A 21,163-nucleotide genomic window follows, 5' to 3' on the forward strand; every position below is an offset into this window, starting at 1 on the left:
AATGCCAGATTGGTTCATGTTATGTCGCTAGGTCTACACTACAGGGGGGGGTTGACCTAAGATACGCAACTTCAGCTACGTGAATAGCGTAGCTGAAGCTGCGTATTTTAGGTTGACTTACCTGGCTGTGAGGACGGCGGCGAGTCGACCGCTGCCCCGCCGCCGTCGACTCCGCTTCCGCCTCTTGCCGCGGTGGATTTCCGGAGTCGACGGCAGAGCGATCAGGGATTGATTTTATCGCGTCTTCACTAGACGCGATAAGTCGATCCCCACTAGATCGATTGCTACCCGCCAATCCGGCGGGTAGTGAAGACGTGCCCTTACATCCAACTTCGGTTCAAATTTCTGCTCTCAGTTACCTGATTACTTCTTGTCTCACGGACATCAATGGGAATTACAGCTGTGAAGCTGGGAGGAGAGTCTGGTCCTTTCTGAACAATTTACACCCAATGCGTAACTTACACAACCGCTTACATCACTGCTGAACGTTTCCTGTAGCGATTAATGGCCTGATTCAGTTCTTGCTTAGGCAAATCAGGAGTAACTCCAATGGTGTTACACTAGTATAAACCCACTGTGAGAGCTGGGAGTGTCAGACCCCAAGTGAATTTACCAAGGGCCGTGGTGGAGTCTCCATTACTGGCAATTTTTAAATCAAGCGGAATTTGTTCTAAAAGATCTGCTCTGGGAATTACTTTGGGGAAGTTCTATGACCTGTGTTATACAGGAGGTCAGACTAGATGATCACAATGGTCCCTTCTGGCATAGGAATCTGATCAACACAACACGAGTCAGAGGAAGATTTGCAATCGGAATTCAAGAGCTCCTAGTTCCCAGCCCTGTGCATGTGCCTTGAGAGTAGACCCTGCTGCCACTAAGCCAGGGTGTGCTTTGGTAGTTTGAATAGGTATGTTTATTGCTTTCAATATATTATAATTAATTATTATTATTATTGTTTGTATTCCAGTAGCTTCTAGAGGGCCCCACTGAGCCAGGCACTGTACACACAGACAGAGCAAGAGACAATCCCTGGCCTGAGGAACTTAGTCAGATAGACGTCACGGTCAAAGGTGGGGGAGGAAAGGGGTTTAATAAAAACCAAAGCGATGGTTTAGCAATGTCATGTTAGTTCTATGATTTTTCTGAGGGAGGTACGGGGTGAGTTTAATTTTATTTATTCATTCTCTGCATTAAATATCTTCTAGGCTAGTAGTGGGGACAGGAGGGAAGGCAGGAAGGGATCAACTAAAAGGAAAGACCAAGGAAGGGAGAGGGGACATGGAGGGGAAAGGGAGAAGGAAGTAGAGGATCACGGAGAGCAGGAGGAATGAGACTGGTTTAGTGACTGTCAGGGATGGGGCTGGAGCCAGCAGCAGAGGGGGGAAGAATGTCCAGAGTTTTCATAGGCCAGTGACATCACCTGTGCTCCAGATGTGGGATTGTGGATGGCTCTTTGATGCATTTATTTCTTGCTTTTCACAAGCTTAATGTCACAAGCAAAACACAATCGAAGCACGGCAATGATTCATGCTGTATCCTGTGGCCTGGCTGCCAGCTCTAGTCTCCTGGCCCAAAGCAGGCATTTCATCCAAGTCCACGTGGAGCTGGGACTGACAGTGCACAGTACGCTCCCCACGCCACAACACGGCATGATTCATGGCTGCAGGATGTTGGGGAATGATTGAATAAAAGCCACTATCGCCCAGCTCTGACTAACAAATAGGATATCCTCCTTAGCGACAGCCAGAGACCCGCTCCTGGCTTTCCAGTGTCCATCTGGAATTATTCAGAACAGGATGCACACAGATCCTGCAGAGCGACTGCTCTTCATTAGTCACTTCGCTCATCTGCCTTTCCATAGACGGGACTAGTTGCTGTTTACTAACTAAAACACTCAGTGCAGAGTAGTAGGAAGTTCACCTCTACGGATATAGCGGACGTGAGGGGTGAACTGCCATACTGGGAAGGAAATATCCATCTGCAGGACTAAGGCATTTTCAAATATAAGCAGGCATATTTACCGGAAACCTACCGTTGCAGAAGTGACCGTGTCTATGCCATGCCATGAGGGAAGGGGATGGGTTATTTTAACACGTACATGTGCAAAGATAAAGCAAAAGTATACCTCTTCTCTACTCCTACAAGCTCTCCTCTGCTCACCAACCTCCCATTGAAATGAATGGGACTTCTACAGGTAGAGGGGACTGCAGGATCAAGCCCACACTGATGCATGGTAGCCCACTGACAGGGAGACATGGTCAGAGCAGTGCAAACTTTCATTACAAACCCAAGAATAATGCCATGCTCATCTGGATTCATGTTAAATTGCAAACTGTTGAGTTAAACCAGTGATAGACCCAAATCAAAACCCTTGATTTGAAGGTCATGGGCCTTGTCTGATCTCCTTTACATGGCTGTATCTCTGTTGACTTCACTGCATTTACTCCTGCTTTAAACCAGAGTGAGATCAGAACCAGACCTCACATCTCTACCATTGACAGAACTAACACTTCATATCCAAACAGCCCTAAATGTTAGGTTCCAAATCCAGGTCAGACCCTGGCCCAAACTTCAGGGTATTCTGATTCAGCACGATGCTCTGCAGAGAGAGGTTTGAGCCCTGAACTCGGCTCTGTTCACTGGTTGGTCCAGGATTTTGGTTGAGGCCTTTCTCTGCTCAAAAGACGGGCCAAGGTTCATGGGAGATGTTCTAAAAGTGCAGATGGGAGTCAGACATTTAACTTACAGGTTTGCATCAAAGACTCATAAGGAGAGAGGCAGCATGATCTAGTGGATGGGGGCACTGGCTGGGGAGTCAGGAGTCCTGGGTTCTATTCCTGACTCTGCGGCTGACTTGCCCTCTGTTTCTCCACTCACCCCTTGTCTGTCCTGTTTATTGTGACTGTAAGCTCTTCAGGGAGGGAGCGTCTCTCCCAATGTCTTTAGATGGTACCTAGCACAATGGGTGCCCCAGCTCAGTTGGGACTTTTATGTGTTGCTATAATAAATAATAATAATTTGTGGTTTCATGTGTCAGCTACATAAAACCAGGGGACACTTGGCAGTGTCAATCTGGGCTTCTCACCGTGGTTTTTGGCTTGTTCCTTTAGGAGGAGCCAGCTGAGGAGAGGGAACTTAGGGGAAGACCTGAAGAAACTCCAAGGAAAAGAGGAGAGAAAAACAAGGAGCAGGAAAGAGGGTCTAGCAGTGAAAAAGAGAAACATTTTCTATTTTCCCCGTGATTCATGATAACTCCAGGTATTTATAGTCTGGAAATTTACAGCGGCCTCACTCAACTCTCATTCTCTTGAGATCCATAAATGGTAGCCCTCAGCGACAACAATAACACATCATGGCTAGGATCATGTATTAATAATCGTCAGCACAAAGGGAGGAAATGCAAAACGTTTGGGGGCAGCCCGGGGAATGCGCTGAGCAGCCGTGACCGTTGCACTCCCAGTTCTAGTCTGCTCACATTAAGCAATGGTTAGGGGCTTGATCAGTCTGACTCGAAGGAGAGATGAACCCAGCAAAGTTTCTGTGCTTATCAGAAAGTTGAGTAAACCCAAACTTCAGCCCTCGTTAATGGAATGGGCTCGACGGGCACAGAAGGAAGCAACCAGGGGTCTGATCCAGAGCCTGCTGAGGTGAGTGGTGTCTTCCCACTCACTACATTGGGTTCTGGATCCAGCCCCAAGCTGCCTACTCTTCCCTGCAGAGAAGAACGAGCTCCTGCAGCACGGGGGGTTTTGTGTTTGTACAGGATCTAGCACAATGGGGTCAGGGCCATGAGTAGGTGCTACAGTAATACAAATAATTCTCATGGGTCAGCCATAAGCAGCCAACCTGCTCCTCCCCCCTTGGCAGCAGTTATGGCTTCCCAGCGTGCACGTGGGATCAGTGTTGGGTTCTTAGGAACCCTGGGCTAGATCATTCTTGGGGACCCAAAGTCCTCTAAAACGCTCCTCCTTCCTACAGATCCCCTTTGTCTCTCCCCTCCTTCATTAGCTAAGGCCTCACAGCTGCAGCCACCAGACAGTAGCGAGCTCCAGAGCCCTCTGTTAAATCGGAGACTGTCCTGAATATGAGGGGCCTTTGATCATAGGTTTGGTGGATCCCAAAAGCTGGCTCTGAGTACAGGTCTCTAACAGGGCAGCTGGAAGCTGACGTTCCAGCTGGTCACACCGGGAGCACAGCATAAACCGTCACCAAAGCCAATTCACATACGCCTGGGTTTTAGGCGTACACTCAACTGCAGCTGGATCCATCTGAACCACCTGCCCAGCCCCAGGTCATTTAACTCCGCATGCTCTCCGTCACCATGGCAAGCCTACTGAACATGTAAACCCAACACTCCAAACTTATCCAGGCTGACTGGGTTTTAAGCAGGGTGTACAAAATAACGGGCAAAAGATCTGCTGTCAGTGGGGTTGCTCTGGGTTTACACTGGTGTAATCGAGATCAGGATTTCGCCTAAAGATGTTTTGGGGCCAGATTTTCTCCTGACTTCCACCTGTGAAAATCAGGGCTAACCCAGTGAAGTCAATGGAGTCAAGACTGGTGTGAGCACAGAATCCGGCACTCTGAATTCCTCGGTATGGGAGTGAGGCTGAAAGTCAGCATACTAACACAAACACCGCATTGGGAATGCTGCCAGCAGGGCTGGGATCTCTGGAGGGGCTCTTAGCACATTTCCTGGGCTACTTGACGTTATTTGCTTTCAGCAGTGGGAGAGCCAAATAAACAAAGAACTCCAACAACCCAACACCACACAAGAAACTGCCCAGCCACTGCAATGCCCTGAACGGACACTTGGCACAAACAGTGAATTGTGCACTGCGTCCCGAGGGACAGGAGAAACAGAAAGGCCTCTCTGTTCACAGGCTAGGAAGAGAATTCCAAAACAAGTTGTTCTCGACCGCAGCCAGCTTAAAACGTAACTCTTATTGCCTGTTTTTGAGGAATTTCAAGCTAGCCACAGAGGACATACTGCTGCATAGTTGATGTATAGAGTCAGTATGGATTTGGTTCTGTAGGCTGTGGTCTTCAGAGGGTACATTTCCCTCTGTAATTATGAAAAGAGCCTTCTCTCATGTCACATGTTTCCATTCTTATGGATTTTAATGAGTCTAAGTGACGTCTTCTACACTTCACTTAAATGACCCATCATTGTGATAATAATGCTTTACACTCCCAGCGAGCTTTTCTTCCGAGGAGTTTGCAGCCCTTTACAAACCATTAGCCCTCACACCACTCCTAGGAGGTACGTGATCACTGCTGTACAGATGGTAAAGTTGAGGCACAGAGGGGTTAAGAGATTTGCCCAGCTCACGCAGGCAGGAAGTGGTGGAACCAGGAATAGACCCATAGGCAGCAGGTGGTTAGGGCTAGAGCGGACTCAACCCTCCCAAATCTATTTTTGAGCCACCCTGCTGCCCGTGTGCATGCCCAGATCAGCAGGAGAAGCCCCATGTCTAGTGGGTCCAGGGGCAGGATGGGGTGTCATGGGGTGTGGGTCCTGCCCGCTTGCTGGATTCCTGGAAGGTGGACCTAGATTCTTCAGTCCCCAGGGGGTGCTGGCTCTTGACTGGTGCCTCCAGGGAAGGTTTGATGAGACAGGGCAGGAGTCCCAGGCATGGGGAAGGGATCCTGAGGTGACTGGAGGGGAGAGTCCCAGACCAAAGGAAGGGGATACTGAGGGGATGGGGAGAGGTCCTGAGGGGATGGGGGAGATCCTGAGGGGATGAGGAGGGGGGAGGGGAATTCCAGGAGATGGGGGGAGGTCCTGAAGGGATGGGGGGAAAGGGGCATCCCAGGCAGTGGTGCTGGAGCAATTTTTATAGTGGGGGTGCTGAAGGCGGAAACCATGTATTTGGTTGTTATTGCTACTTCTAGCCAGGGGGTGCAGCAGCACCCCCAGCACCCCTAGTTTCAGCACCTACGGTCCCAGGGGAAGGGGGAGTCCCGGAGGGAAATGGGGGGAAAGGAGTGTCCCAGGAGGAAGGGGGAGATCCTACGGGGATATAGGAAAAGGAGAATTCTGGAGGAGGGGGGAGATCCTGGTGCTGGTATGGGAGAAGGAGAGTCCCAGAGGAGGAGGGGAGACCCTGAGGTGATGGGGGGGGGGGGGAGAAGGGGAGTCCCAGAGAAGTGGGGAGATCTGTGGTTATGGGGAGGAGAAGGGGAGTCCAAGGATAGGGGGAGGACTCTGAGGTGATGGAGGGTAGAAGGGGAGTCCCGGGGATGGTAGAGATCTTGAGGCCCTGTGTCTGTCTGGCAGTGCCAGGGCCAGGAAGGGGGCAGTGTGGGGCATTGCGGATGGAGGATTTTGCCTGAGCGTGGATACATGCCTCAGATGACACTGTGGTGAGCTCCTCCGAATTGCCAAGCAGCGAGGGCCAATGGGCCAGAGCTGCGGGGAGAGTGCAGGGTGGGCTCTGCTGCCTGCAAAGAATATTTTCACCAGTTGCCTATGAATAGACCTCAGGCTCCTGACTCCCAGTCCCCAGTGGTGGAATCCCTTTGACAGGCATCCCTGTTTGGCTTCTGCCATAACTACTGATGATTCCACTTTATAAAGAAGCCAAACAAAGGGGGGTCTAATCCCTCATGCCGCTACATTCCTATTTTGAACCCACTAGCTCAATCAGAGCCAGCACAGGTATGTCTACTTGAGCTGGAAACGACAGCTTCCAGCTCCCCTTCGCCCTGCAGCCTGTTACACACTGAACATCTTGACAGAAGCATCTAAGCATTTTCCACACAAAGAAACCTTATAAAACTTGGGACACTAGGCAGTTTCTAGGCAAACAGAGCCTGGAAACTGGCTCTTTGGGGAGCTGAGAGGCCAGATGAGCAGGGGGCACTAGCTGGAAGATGGAGAATGAATTTCAGTGGCTAAGAGGCAAGGCAGAATCAGTGCAGAATCTCTAGAGGAGATTCTGCCTTTCTCCTACTAGGAGCCCTCTTTAATCCCCCAGCATGCGCTTCCCAAATGAGCCGCAACGGCTGATGGAGGTCGTGAGAGATAGGCTGGGTAGCCGTAGGGAGGTGGGTGCGTGAGGGATTTGGGGGAGCAGGGTGTGGGGATAGGTCAGGTAGCAGCAGGGGAGCTGAGAAGACTGGAGATGGCATCTTGGGGAGAAAGAGGAAACTAGCAGTGAGGATGGGAATGGGGTCACATTGGAGCCTGGATCTCTTGTTGGGTGGTGGTGGTGAGGTGGGGGATGAGAGACAGGTATCACATACCCAGAGAGACAGAAGCTGAAAGAAAGAATCTTGTTAATGTCAGATTCATTTCTGAAGGGCCCCTCACCTCACCTGACGGCTCTAAGCTAATACAAAGCTACATCTTCCTCTTTTCTCCAGCAGAGGGGCAGGAACCCGTATTTCGCATGCAGTTACAAGGAAAAGGACTTACCGGATGACAAAAGACTGCCACTGCTGCCGCTGATAATTTTGCCTTTGCTTCCCATGTTGGCTAGTTTTGAAGTCTTCAGCGTTCCAGTTTCAGTCAGGTCAATAGCGATTTCACTTAGGCTTCTCGCAGCATGAATCTTGGACTGGGAATAGACACAGAGCTGTGGTTTACAGTCTGGCGTTTCTTTAAGTGTCACAGAAGCAAAGAATCATTTCACCACAACAGGAAACAGGCCCTCAAAAGCCTACTCAGATTATTTTCCAAGAATGGAAGGAAACTGGCACTCGAATGCCCACGTTGTCTACTGCCCTTGTTGTGTTTAGAATCTGGGGGCAATTCTGCCATTGCTTCTTGGTTCGTTAATATCTCTGCATTGCCAGGGACTCCCTTCCCCTGTTCCTGGCCCTTAAATCAAAGAACCACATCCAGAGAATCTGAATGTTAAGAGCTACAGTAAGAAAACCACCAAAAATGCCAACATAATTAGCATCCTTCTTGCTGGGTAGCCTCAGTGCAGAAGCCATCCAGTGCCCACTAAAGTCATCAGGACTCTTTCCATTGGCGGCAGTCAGCTTTGTAGCTGGGCCTGAATGAGCACAAAGCTTTCCTTATGCCCCCACACGGTCCCTACATAATAAGGGTTGGGAACATTGGTAGGAAAATGTGGCGCCCATGATCTATTTGTTAAGAATAGAGGACTTCACCCTGCAGGGCTGTATAAAGCTCTACAACAGAAAGCAATGCAAGGCCTCAGTCCTTTACAACGGTTGTGCAGACTACAGGCTTGTCTTTACTGCAGTGGTGAGCTGGAGTTACTCCACTAGCCCACTTCGGCGGAGAGTGGCCACCTGGAGGGCTTTGACTAGCAGCACAGCGGGACTGGATCAGCGGAGCCATTGGATTAGCAGCCGATGAGTTGTGCTAACTTGAGTTGCAGCTGGTAGCTGCATCCCCACTGCATTACTAGCGCTAGGGTCAGCAGCACTAGAGCTTTCAACCTGCCCACACCCCAGATGGGCCAGCTAGCTGGAGTTGAAAGCACCACTTAGTTCAAGCTGGAGATATCTGCATGTGGACAGGAGGTGGGTTAGGGCCAACACTCGAAGTATATCATGAGTGATGCTGCAGTGAAGACAATCCCTAGATCCTAGCAGTGTTTTGTAAGTACATGACAATTTTAGGCAATTCTTGTGTCTAGAATACCCACCTCATCTACCTTACAATAGGAATTGCCAGATTGCCAATGGTCAGTCTAGTTACGTATCCTGTCTCTGATAGGGCCCAGTTCCAGATGCTTTAGAGCAGTGGTTCTCAAACTTTAGTAATCCGAGGACCCCCATTTTGATTTAAAATTTTTCATGGACACCCCCTCCCCCAAGCCGGCTTCTAGTTTTTCCCAGGGGTGCTCAGTCCCAGAACTCGCTCCCACTCCACCCTTTCCCCCAAGGCTCCATCCCCGCCCTGCCTCTTTCCGCCCCCTCCCGAGCGCACCCCGTCCTGCTTCTCCCCCTCCCTCCCAGCGCCTCCTGCACGCCGCAGAACAGCTGTTCTGCGGCGTGCAGGAGGCACTGGGAGGGAGGGGGAGGAGTTGATCAGCAGGGGCTCGCGGACTCCCTGGAGTACCCTTGCAGACCCCCAGGGGTCCGAGGACCTGTTTGAGAACCACTGCTTTAGAGAAATGTGCAAGAAACCCCACAGCAGGCAGTTATGGAAGAATCAGCCCATGTGGAAAGTTTCTTCCCCCCCTTCAATTAAGGACTGGCTTATGCAGGGCCAGATTAATCTTTTGTGGGCCCTGGCGCCCGGAGAGTGGCCCCACCCCGTGCTCCGTCCCGAGGTCCTGCCCCCACTTGGCCTGTTCCCTCTGAGGCCCTGTCCCTGCTTAGCCTCTTCCCCCCAAAGGTCCCACCCGCCACTCACACAGGGAGGAGGGGGAGGAGAGGAGTGAACAGGGGACTGGGGGAGAAGGGGGTGGAGAGGAGTGAGTGGGGTCTCGTGGGGAAGAGGCTGAGCAGGGGCAGGGTCTCGTGGGCGGCGTGCGGGGTGCAGGGCCACGGTCTGGGCGCCGGGGCCCCTTGTGACTGTGGGCCCACCACCACAGCGCTATTGTAAACCCAGTATTGGGCTTATGTCTTGAATCCTATTCTGTATGTTGGTTATTAAATCCACTAAATAAACTAAAAAGCCAGGCTAAGCAAACAGAAATTCCTACACCAAAAAGAACCCAATTGGATGTGATTTGAGCATGCTGGACATGGCCCTGAGAGCTGCTATTCAGCCTCCGCTATGGAAACTGGTTTTTCTTTCAGACTACAGTAACTCCTCACTTAAAGTCGTCCTGGTTAACGTTGTTTTGTTGCTGATCAATTAGGCAACATGCTCATTTAAAATTGCGCAATGCTCCCTTATAAAGTTGCTTGGCAGCCGCTTGCTTTGTCCACTGCTTGCAGGAAGAGCAGCCCGTTGCAGCTAGCTGGTGGGGGCTTGGAACCAGGGTGGACTGGCAGCCCCCCTATCAGCTCCCTACTCCCCGAAGTTCCCTGTGCAGCAGCTGCCCAGCAGGCTACCAATTGCCGGCAGTTCAGCTGTCTCTCCCCCCACTGACAAGTGCTGCTCCTGCCCTTGCTGTGAGGGGAGGGGGGAAGAGGGGGACTAATGTCAGGTGTCCCCATCCCCCTACTCCTGCCCCTCACTTGCCCCTTCTCCGTATAGAGCAGGGGGGAGACACAACAGGGCTCAGGACAGAGAGAGCTGGCGGCAGCTGCTGTCTCAACTTCCTGATCTTTTTAAAGGCAATGTACTTAGAATGTGGTATCAGCGTACTTAAAGGGGCAATGCGCATCTCTCTTTCTCTCCCACACACAGGGTGTGTGTCTCTGTCTGCCATGCTGTCTCTCCTCCCTCCATTCCTGCTGCCTTGTAGAGTGTGAGGCTATATTAACAATGTGTTAACCCTTGAAGGCTCAGCCGAATGCTAGTTCATCATTTAGCAGTAAGGCATTCCCTGGGAAATATCCCACCCTCTGACTTCACCACCTCAACCAGGCTTCACAATCATCATTGCTGTGTACAGTATTAAATTGTTTGTTTAAAACTTAAACTCCCTCTGTGTGTGTGTAGGGGGGCGAAGGGGCGGGGGGGATGTATTATATATAATACAGTTTTTGTCTGATGAAAAAAAATTCCCTGAAACCTAACCCCCACCCCATTTACATTAATTCTTATGGAGAAATTGGACTCGTTTAACATCGTTTTGCTTAAAGTCACATTTTTCAGGAACATAACTACAACGTTAAGTGAGGAGTTACTGTAGTTTTGAACCTAATGTTCTTTTAACAGCTAACCCCCAGTTTTATAAAGATCTCGGGGAAGGCTTCCCATCTGAACACTTTGTAAAATCCTGGTTTCAGACAGCTGGGTGCCCGGGCCCAGCTCATAAGAACCTGAACCTTCACTGCTGTGTGGAGCTTCAAGTAATGCAACCCCAAGGACATGCTGACCTTTGGTTAACCTGGAGTTTCTATTAACTCAGAGAACTGGTGTCACACTGTGCCGAACAATCCGGGATTTGCCACTGGCCTGAAAACCTTCATTTCATGTTTCATTTTTGGGCCCAGTTGTGGAACCTGTACTTCCATTGGTGGGCATGTACATTAGCAGACCCATTTGATGCAGTAGGACTACTTGGGTGAGTAATTCCTCCCCCAGGTTAGGAGGGGTACTATTGTTTGGCCTTAATGTTTTCAAATGGCAACTGTTCACAATGTTTGGAAGTCTGCTTTGGACAGGCACCCAAAAGCTAGGCTGCTTGTACCCACTGGAATGAAAACAGGGAATCCTAGAAATCTTGCAAGAAAATCTGTTCCTTGGAGATATCCAGCCTGCTTTGCACTCTGAAAAAGTTCAGATAGTTTAGATAGGTGAAGGAAGGAAGCATGGTCTAGCACAGGGAAAGGAGAGTTCTGTGCTCCATTTTTGGCTCTTACTAATTTGCCATGTGACCTTGGGCAAGTCACTTAACCTCTCTGCCTCAGTTTCCACATCTGTGGAATAATAAAGGGGATAAAATGGATCCCTACTTCAAGGCGGGTTTTAGGCTTAATTCATGACTATATGTAAACATAGTGCTTTGAGATCCTCAGATGGAAGGTGCTAGAGAAGTATTACTAGTCACACATCCTCTATCTATCTTAGGTATTTATGTGACATTCATTACTGTAATATCTGAGCACCTCACCCTTTTTAACATATTTAACCCCATAACACCGCTGTGAGATAGGGAACTGCTATTAAGCCCATTTTACAGATGGGGACCTGAGGCACAGAGAGATTACGGACTGAACGCTCAAAAGGAGTTAGGCTCCTTTTGAGCATTCAGCCCTAAGTGACTTGTCAAGGTCACAAAAAACCTCTGGAGTGGAATTGAACCTAGATCTCTCAATGCCTAGCCGAGCCTCCTAGCCATTCAGCCTTCCTCTCCAATAGTACCTGCATCACCTCAGGTAAGAAACATGGGGGGGGGACAGTCGTTCAGCATCTTGGCCTTGCTGTTTCGGGTCAAAACCAAGAAGTGCTGAGGCACGTGAAACTGAACAATATTTTTAACAACTTTTGAAGGTTGAATTCCAGTTCTAGCTGGTGGGTCAGGTCACTTCTTATTTTGTCTGAACTGCCTGTCCAGTTACTGACCATGCGCCTGGGCAGGACCTGCTTGATATTTGGCTGCCTACTAGTCTGATTTTCAGGAGTGACAAGTCTTTGATCTATTCACACGTTCGTGGCTTCTTATCCTCATACAGCATTTGTATTACAACTTCAATGAGAAGCACTGTGGGCCAACCCCACTGATCTCCAGGGTGTAAATCAGGATAGAAACTGGGCCCATCTATCAGACTGCGCACTGGCTAATGTACTTATAGAACAATGCTGAGCAGAGGCAGTAACACTGGATGGTACAGTCCCTTACTGGCACGCAGATCCAGCTAGTTGATGGGAACATGCCCTCCTTTGTATGTGCGTGTGTAAAGTTAGTGCTGATAAAGACCCTGGCCAGAAGTTCCTGGAGCCTGAAGTCCGCGACTCATTCAGACAACAGCAAGTACAACTGAGAACAGGCCGTGCAAGCTTCCCCAGTGAAAGGCCTGATCCAAAGCCCACTGAAGTCAGAGGAAAGACTCCTGTTAACGTTAACAGGTTTGGATAGGACTCACTAACGTACCTAGAGGGAAAACGTCTATAAAGGAGAAGGGGTTAGTTTCTACACTGCTTCTATCCTTGGCTTCTCAGCTGCCTTACAATGATGACGATTAACTTATGGGCTTTTTGTTCTTTGGAGGGAACAGGACTCAAATCAATTAACTCATTTCACAGAGGCCACTGAACAGCTAGCTAGGAGGCCTGGGCTGGATTCGTACAGGCAGCCCAGCAGTTAAAGGCGAGACTATATCCCATTGCCACTCCCCTGGGCCATCCAGTCCCCCAATTCTGAAAATGTTTAATGAATCATTGCACAGACCTGGCAAGTCTCATTTCTTTGGAGGGAGACTTGCTCATTGGGGATTAATTTCAAAGCAGTTTTTAAGATCAATGGTGCCCTTCCAATGAGGTCAGATGGTCTACGGAACCTGCAGTGGCACGAGGGATGGATTGACACCATGGATCAGTTTGGCCTTCTCACTTGTGCCGAAGGATTTTGTGCTGCGTGTGTTTCAACGGGACATTTAGAATCTCTCTCATCTTTTCTGACAATTTAACTCATTTAAGCTCCATGCAACTGGAGAGCCCTATTGCATTCAAGAGCATCTGTGTTATCAGAAAGTCCTACAAAAACAAGTCTCTTGGGGCCAATAGGGAAAACGTTTGACTGACTTAGTGTAGTCACCAGTGCATAGACATGGCTCTTTGCCTTGCTGAGTTTGTCTGCTCTGTGCAGAAAAAAGGGGAACGGACAAGAATTTTGCACCCTGAAGAGTTCATTCAGAGCGCTGGAAGTCTTGTAAATTTCCACATTCTGCTTGAATTCCAGAACAGAGCAGATAGAAACAGCAGCAGTAAGAGTTCAGGGTCTCCATGGACTGGCAAAATGCTCAATTGTGCATAGGATTGTGAACAAAAGATGTGGATCGGTTTTGCTGTAAGTGCTCAAAACCAATGCATATTATTTATTTTGTTTTTTAAATCCAGCAGATTGACTTTGCAAGCAGAGCTGTGCCAAACATCAGAGCAACATCTGAAAAGATGCAGGACTTGCTTGGTTTCAGGTTTTGTTATGAACTCAGAATTCAAGCCTGGTTTGTCAGAATGTATTGTGTCATACAGTGCTGCATCTAATCTCATCTCAATTGCTAGGACCAATCTGGGCCCAGTTTTGAGCAAGTTTCAGCAGGTTTATTGTCTTTTGTCAAAACCATGTGAAATGACAAGTTTTGATGCAAAACCAGGGAGTCCTGTACGTTTTGCTTTCAAGTTGGGATTAATCTAAAGCTGCAACTGAGGGCTTGTCTACACTGCAAAGTTGTCGGCAAAAGTTTTGCCGACGCAAGTCGCAGTGTGAACGTGGCTTTGTCCTGCCGACAATGCTAACGCCGCTCGCGGGGCTGGAAGTATTTTGTCGGCAAAAGTGCAGACAAAGTACCGAAAAAGAGCGTTTACACACGCTGACTTTTAAAGCTGCGTGGTGTAGACAAGCCCTCAGAGTGAAATTTAAAGGGGTGCAAACCCATGTGAACAAAAAACCGTAAGAACAGAAGCCATCAAGTATCTCACAGCTCCACTTTGGGGTGTCCATTGCTGGTTTCACAAAACAAACACACCCAGGAACAACACTTGGATCAGCAGGACTTATCAAGCAGATCAATGAAACTTAAATGGGCCCAGATGAGAAGTTTATACATCAGTCTTGGCAATGTCCCTTAAAGATGGGGACAACAGGCTAAAAGAGAAAAGGGACAAAAATATTTGTGCGTATTAACATCAAAGCAATAGCATGACAGCTGGGATTATTGTGACAAAGCACTTTGACAGGGTCACAAACATGACTGATTGACTGATGATGGCTGGTGGGCGGTGTTCCCGTGGGCGTGAGAGAGAGAGATCAGATGCACACTCACAAGCTGAAACACAATCTGCTGGCAACAAAAGAAGCTAGCCATGAGAAGTTCCTGACACTCAAAACCCACCCTCCCACCAAGGGGAGGGGAATCTGCTTTTGTTTGTCGGTTGCTTCTGATTTTTAAAAAGAGCTAGGCACTTTGAAAGTTCCCACAGGCTCTAATGTCCCAGGCTATATACAGGTTTCTCCTATTCACAGCTGCGTAGGGAGGTGAGGAAAGTGCAGCTGCCCATGATGTCCACCTGGAAGGCAAAGCTCTAGTGCTGGAAGTGGGGGAAATAAAGCCAGAAGATGAAAGGATTGAGCACATCTCCCTGGAAGTGGGGCGCAAAGGATATGAATATTTGGAACTTCCTGGGGAACGAGGGGAGAGCAGATGAGGGTTCAAGAATCTGGTGCCCCCAACTAGACAATTCCTACAGTGCCTCCAAGCTTTGTTACACCAGCAATGTTCATATTTAAAGGGACATCACCTGTTTAAAAATCATACGTCTGTCTGAAAATGATTCCCCTGCTGCTCTTCCAGGATGGGGGTACACCTAACATTATAACTGAATGGGATTAGAGGGGGAAAATACACTCTTCTTTATTTTTTGAGGTTGTTTCCATTGTACATTGGACAGCACTTTGTAGGCTATGTCTACACTATAAAGGTAAGTCGACCTGTGTTAGGTTGACTTACAGCCACCACATTAATTACTGCAGTGGCTGATGTCCTCACCAGAGTGCTTCCGCCAACTGAAGAGAGGCAGTGTGGGGGGGCTAAGAGCAAGGGCTGTCAGCGCCAAGCAGCTCCCCACTGGGAGCCCAGCTGCCCTCCGGAGCATCTCACACCTGGCTTTCAGCCAGGAGTGGGGAGGAGGCGGGGGAAGCTGCCCGGAGGCGAGGAGATCCGCACTGGGAGTCCAGTCGCTGCCATGCTCCCAGCGGGGAGCAGGGACCCCAGAGGGCAGCAGGGCTCGCAGCGGGGAGCCTTTGCAGCAGCCCAAGCCGGGAGCCTGGGTGGCAGCTGGCTTGGAACGGAGATCAGGCAGCAGCCCGGGGCCTGGCTTTGGAGCCATGGAATTGACAAGAATGACAGCCAACAGCCGACGTAAGGAACACAATGTCTACACAGACACTGGGTCGTCCTAACTGCACAAACATAAGCCCTACGCCTCTTGTGGAGGTGGTTTTATTATGTCGGCCTAGCAGGGGAGTTACGTCGGCAGGAGTGTCAAGCATCAGAGGGGTAGCCATGTTAGTCTATATCCACAAAAACAACGAGGAGACCGGTGGCACCGTAAAGACTAACAGATGTATTTGGGCATAAGCTTTCGTGGGTAAAAAACAAAAGCTTATGCCCAAATAAATCTGTAAGTCTTTACGGTGCCACTGGACTCCTCGTTGTTTTTATTGGCAGGAAGAGCATTTCAGTGTGTACACCTCCACTGTTTTGTCAACAAAAACCGTGTACTGTAGACAAGACCTAAATGTTTCACTTATATGGTCAGTTAATCAGTTTGTCCTTCACACCACAAAAGGGAGGAGAAAAACGATTCCCCTAGGAAAGTGTGATTCTAACACCACAGAACTGGTGGGAGGGTGGGAGGGCGGGACTCAGAGGCAGATGTAGAACCTGAAAGTACTTTTAACTGATTTATTTGAAACGGATCTGACTTCACGGTGGTATCCCTTTGAGAAATGGCGAATACGCTGAAACAATACGGAGAGGAACTCAGTCACATTTGGCTATTCTGGTTTGTTCCAACTAAGCCCCCAGACCCAACCTGACAGGCCTTTGGGGAAATCAAACTCCCTTGTTCTAGCACAAACCGACAATATTTTAAGCCATTCCACCCTCATTTTGTTAGAAGCACAGAATGAGGCAGTCCACCTGCAGGTCGAAAATGTGGTGAGTGAGCGGAAGTCATCTACGGCACGCTCCCCTTCCGGTGAGCATCTTACCTTACTCTGCTTTCTGTCCAGGTAGAACTGGTGCTGGCTAATGGCCATAGCCCAAATGGACTTGATCAATGCAGGACAGGCGTACCATGTATGCACGGCAATGCCACTGTGCCCAAACGTTCTCCTGGTCACAGACGCCCTAGACAAGAGGATAGAATGAGCTGTGTTTATGCCAGGGTCTCCTCTGACTCTAAACGGAGAAGGAAAAAAATGATCAAACAGCAGGCTGGGCTGCAGAATAAAACCAAGGACCGTGCCGAAAAAGCTGCTCCCCTTATTATTCTGGGCTAAGGGAAAATCACAGAAGGGAAATGATGGCCACCTACAGTCACTGAGCCTTCATTTTATGTTACACATCGACTTGCAAGCTGCAAGAGCTGAAAAGCACTAATAGTGATTACAACATCTCAGGGGTAATATGGTCTAGTGGACAGAGTTTGGATTGGAGTCAGGACTCCTGGGTTCTCTTCCAAGCTCTGCTTTTGACGCACTGCGCATCCTTTGGAAGTCACTAAGTCCAAAGCTTTTAAAAGTATGCATCTCCATCTTCCCTGGACATAAGATTTGGATCAAGCCACTAGTCTATGAAGTCCAGCACCCTCCCTGACAAAAAACCCTACTTGGTCAGGTAAAGGGGTCCCTTTACCTGACACTGGCTGGGTGTAGTGGGGGAGGCCAGTATTTCCTCCCTTGGTATCCTGCTGTTAATTAATTTATCTCGTTAGACGGACCTCACACTTGGTAAAGCAACCCCCATCCTTTCATGTATTTATACCTGCTCCTGTATTTTTCACTTCATGCAGCTGATGCAGTGGGTTCTAGCCCACGAAAGCTTATGCCCAAATAAATTTGTTAGTCTCTAAGGTGCCGCAAGGACTCCTCGTTGTTTTAGGATAACACAGAAACCTGATACTAATTTTCATGGACTTTTGCCTATGGTGTGCGGCCGGGCAATGCAGGGTGGTAGCGAGGTGGTGCAGTAGTGGGGGGTGTCAATGCACAGTGCAGGGGGTGGTGAGGTGGTATAGCCGTGCTACACATGGGGTGGTGAGGGGGGGAATCTGTGGTATGCAGGGGTGGGGAGGGTGTGCAGCTGTGCCATGGACAAGAGTGAGCAAGGGGATTTTTCTCTGATGCCCAGAGGTGATAAGATTTCCTGCTGAAGCACAGGTTCCCCCCCCACACACACACTCTGACCCCCTCTCTTCCATTGTCTCTTGGCTACAGCTTTAACTGGCTCTTCAGCATCCTAACTTTCACTTCCAATTAAATGCTAGATCTGTCGGTGTTCGAGTGCTCCTGATTTCATTTCTTTTTGCGTAAGTGGGAACTTGAGAAATCGGCACAGAAAAAAAAAAGTCAAATTGCAAAGGAAAATTGAAACTAAGCTAAGAACAATTACAGGGAGAAAAAAACCCAAAATCCCAAACCCTGCGGATCCAGAACTGAAACTGCCAGCCCAGGCTTGGCTTTGGAGAGCACGGCACCCGTTGTGTCTGGGGCCATTTCAACTGCATATTTTTATAACAGAACCAAATCAGAAGCATTAAACAATGGGGGATTAAAAGTTTTCCAACTAAATGTGCCCACGAAAAGGCACATGGTCACTGTTAAGAATCCAGTGAGAGGTAATGGGGGGGCGAGGGGTGGAAGACTCAGAGGGCTGAGAAACAGCATGATCCAGGAGCCAGGTGAAAGGCTGTGACTGTTGGTATCATGTTTCGGTGTTATCCTATATTCCAGTGTTCTCAGCCTTTTCCATACTGCCACCGCTTCCCCCCTCCCCCCTGCACAGAGCCAGGAGCTAGCTGGAAATGCCCTCCCACTTAGCAGGGTGGTCACAAACTTCTCCCACCAGTTCATGATTCCCTGGGAGTTGAAACATCCAGAGTTGAGAGCCCCTCCTCTATTGTTAGTAGCTTTATATTTAAGCACCTTGGCCCAGACACACTGGCACACGCCGGAGGCTTTGTGCTGGTCTAGTAATGCAAAGCAGCCACAGCATACTGGTGAATTGAGCCCCTTATATATCCAGGGCCCAGGTCAGCAAGGTACTTAAGCATGTGCCTAACTCTAAGCACTGAGTAGTTCTATTGAGGTCAGATTTAATTATTTGCTTTGACCTCTTGGAAATGTCTTCCTCAGATGAGTCCCCTAATCTCTTCCTCCTCTTACTGTAGAGAATAACAGTTTACATTTCTGTAGTGACTTTCATCCAAGGATCTCAAAGCACTCTACAATTATGAATGAATGAAGCCTTTCAATGCTTCTCTTCTTCCCCAATAAGTATTATTAGCCCCAATCAACAGATGAGGAAACTGAGGCTATGTCTACACTACAGCCGGATCTTCGCACAAGGGGTCGATTTAGCGGGTCTGGTGAAGACCTGCCCAATCGACCATAGATCGCTCTCCCGTCGACTCTGGGTCTCCATCCTGAATGAGAAGAATAAGTTAAGTTGATGAGAGAGTGTCTCCCGTTGACCCAGCGCAGTGTAGACACTGCAGTAAATCGACCTAAGCTACATCGACTTCAGCTACGTTATTCACATAGCTGGAGTGGAGTAACTGAGGTTGACTTACTGTGGTAGTGTAGACATAGCCTGAGACCCAGTTAAATGACTTGCCCAAAGGAGGAGGTCATTTGCAGAGCAAGGACTAGAACTCATGCCTTCTGACTTCCAGCCTCGTGCATTAACCACTCACCCACACACACACACACAGCCCTCCTTCCTTACTATGCTGCTTGTGAGCGTGGGTAAGCTGACACAGACTCTGGTTTGGATTGACTCAAAAGGAATGCTGAGAGTGCACTGTTCTGGCCATGTCCCCACCCACACAGACTACGCAATTTAGCATGAAAAAGTCCACCCCACCCCACTCCCTCGGCCAGGAGACTAGAATCTGAAATATGTTCCTTCGGGATCCAGGACTCCCAGCTGACAGTGCAATGTGGGCTACTGTTTTACACTAGAAGCAGCAGTTTGATACAAGGCATTAGAATTAAATATGTGCTGTCTGGCTTTTATATTCAACATGCTTCTATTCTACACAGTGAAAAATTAACAGAGTAAAAATCATTTGCACAATATAGTGCCTAGTCCACATGGAATATAGGACATGGCATTTATGCAACTCAATAAAGGTTACAGGGAAAAGAATGGGGAGGTTTTCCATGCCAGGGATCCAAACCACCTAAATTCAGATTGCCAGCAGTTTGGGATAGGAGCGGTTCGACTGTGCACAGATATAATGGGTGACCATATTTTCCTGGATGCTATTGAGTTGCAAATTTAATATTGTCTTCACGTCTCATAACTACTTGCCTTCCTTTCTGGATTGTTCTTTTAGTAACTCTGATTAGTCCCAACTTAAATGACACATTCTGCATTAGGGTCTAGAGTGTCTGTGGGTCTTTGATTGGTTTGTGGTATGGCCGGGCTTCCGCAGGACTCACTGCTGACCAAGTGTCTGACTGGGTAAGGGAATATAGGGCTCCTGATTCAGCAGGGTACCTAAGCATGTGCCTAACTTTAAACACATTCATAGCTCTGTTGGCTTCAATGGCACTACCCGTGCACCTAAAGTTAGGTATGTGCTTAAGTACCTAGCTGAACTGGGGCCAGGAACAGGACCAGTGGGACAGGACGGTCTGGTTTACACACAGTTTTTGTACTGCTTTAACGAATGTACAGAAATAAGCCATATTGCTCTAAGCCCCTTTATAAGGGTGGGTGGCTGTACAGATACGCATTGGCACAAAAACTGTATGTAGAGTAGCCCTAAGAGAAATACACCAGAGCTGCCCACACCTCTAGCTAAGAGCCGGTTGCCTCTGATCTGGAACCATTATTATCCCAGGTGACAGATACGGCACTTTCCTGCAAAATCTTTGGGAGATCTCATTGTATTGCTTATGTAGCATTGTGAGCCAGGGATTGTACATCACTCCATGGGGGAGGGTGACAACAGCTCCTCCAGGAATTGAGAACAGTCTGGGGGGTGATTAAGCAATTTCACAGAGGTTGTGAACAACAGCCAAGGAAAGGAATTTTGGATCAACAACCTGAGCTGAAACTGACTCAGGGCCTGTGTTGTGATCCAGCAAACGGACAGGACCTTCTGTCCAAGGGGGGAGCCCCAATCCTGGAAAGGGTCGGGAGGCTTTGGCCTACTGAGTCCCCATAAGACTGCCAGGTGACCTCTGGTCAGCATTTAGCAGGCATGCATACAGGAACTTCTATTGGTTTTTATGTTTTCTCTGTAATACACCTCTACCCCGATATAACGCTGTCCTCGGGAGCCAAAAAATCTTACCAGGTTATAGGTGAAACCGGGTTATATCGAACTTGCTTTGAGTGCGCAGCCCCGCCCCCTCCCAACCACTGCTTTACCGCATTATATCCGAATTCGTGTTATATTGGGTCGCGAAGAGGTGTACTTTCATCTTAAGAATCAATGTGTTTGCTTAGAAAGGGCTGGGTGGTAACCAGGGCCGGCTCCAGGCACCAGCCGACCAAGCACGTGCTTGGGGCGGAATCTTATAAGGTTGGGGTGGCGGGGGGCGCTCGCGGTGTTTTTGTTTTTGTTCGCAGGGTGGTGCTCGAGGGTTTTTTTTGTTTGTTTCGGTGGCGTGTCGCTGGGGGAGAGGGGCGGGGGTTTGGGCGGCCCGGCCCGGCGCTCAGG

General features: G+C 48.9%; 1 protein-coding gene across 2 annotated transcripts in view; it reads right to left on the reverse strand.

The window, feature by feature from the left end:
- The window catches only part of FRMD4A (FERM domain containing 4A), a 266,873-nt gene that overhangs the window by 28,888 nt on the left and 216,822 nt on the right, over nucleotides 1-21,163 (reverse strand). For both annotated transcript variants that reach the window (XM_026648647.1, XM_026648648.2), the window contains exons 13-14: nucleotides 16,479-16,617; nucleotides 7,421-7,562 (exon numbers count right to left, since the gene is read on the reverse strand). In XM_026648647.1, coding sequence (XP_026504432.1) covers nucleotides 7,421-7,562; nucleotides 16,479-16,617 — 281 coding nt within the window. The remainder of the gene's footprint in view (nucleotides 1-7,420; nucleotides 7,563-16,478; nucleotides 16,618-21,163) is intronic.

This window comes from Terrapene carolina, unplaced genomic scaffold (genome assembly GCF_002925995.2).
Source record: "Terrapene carolina triunguis isolate 2854851 unplaced genomic scaffold, T_m_triunguis-2.0 Scaffold68, whole genome shotgun sequence".
In the NCBI taxonomy this organism is placed as follows: Eukaryota; Metazoa; Chordata; order Testudines; family Emydidae; genus Terrapene; species Terrapene triunguis.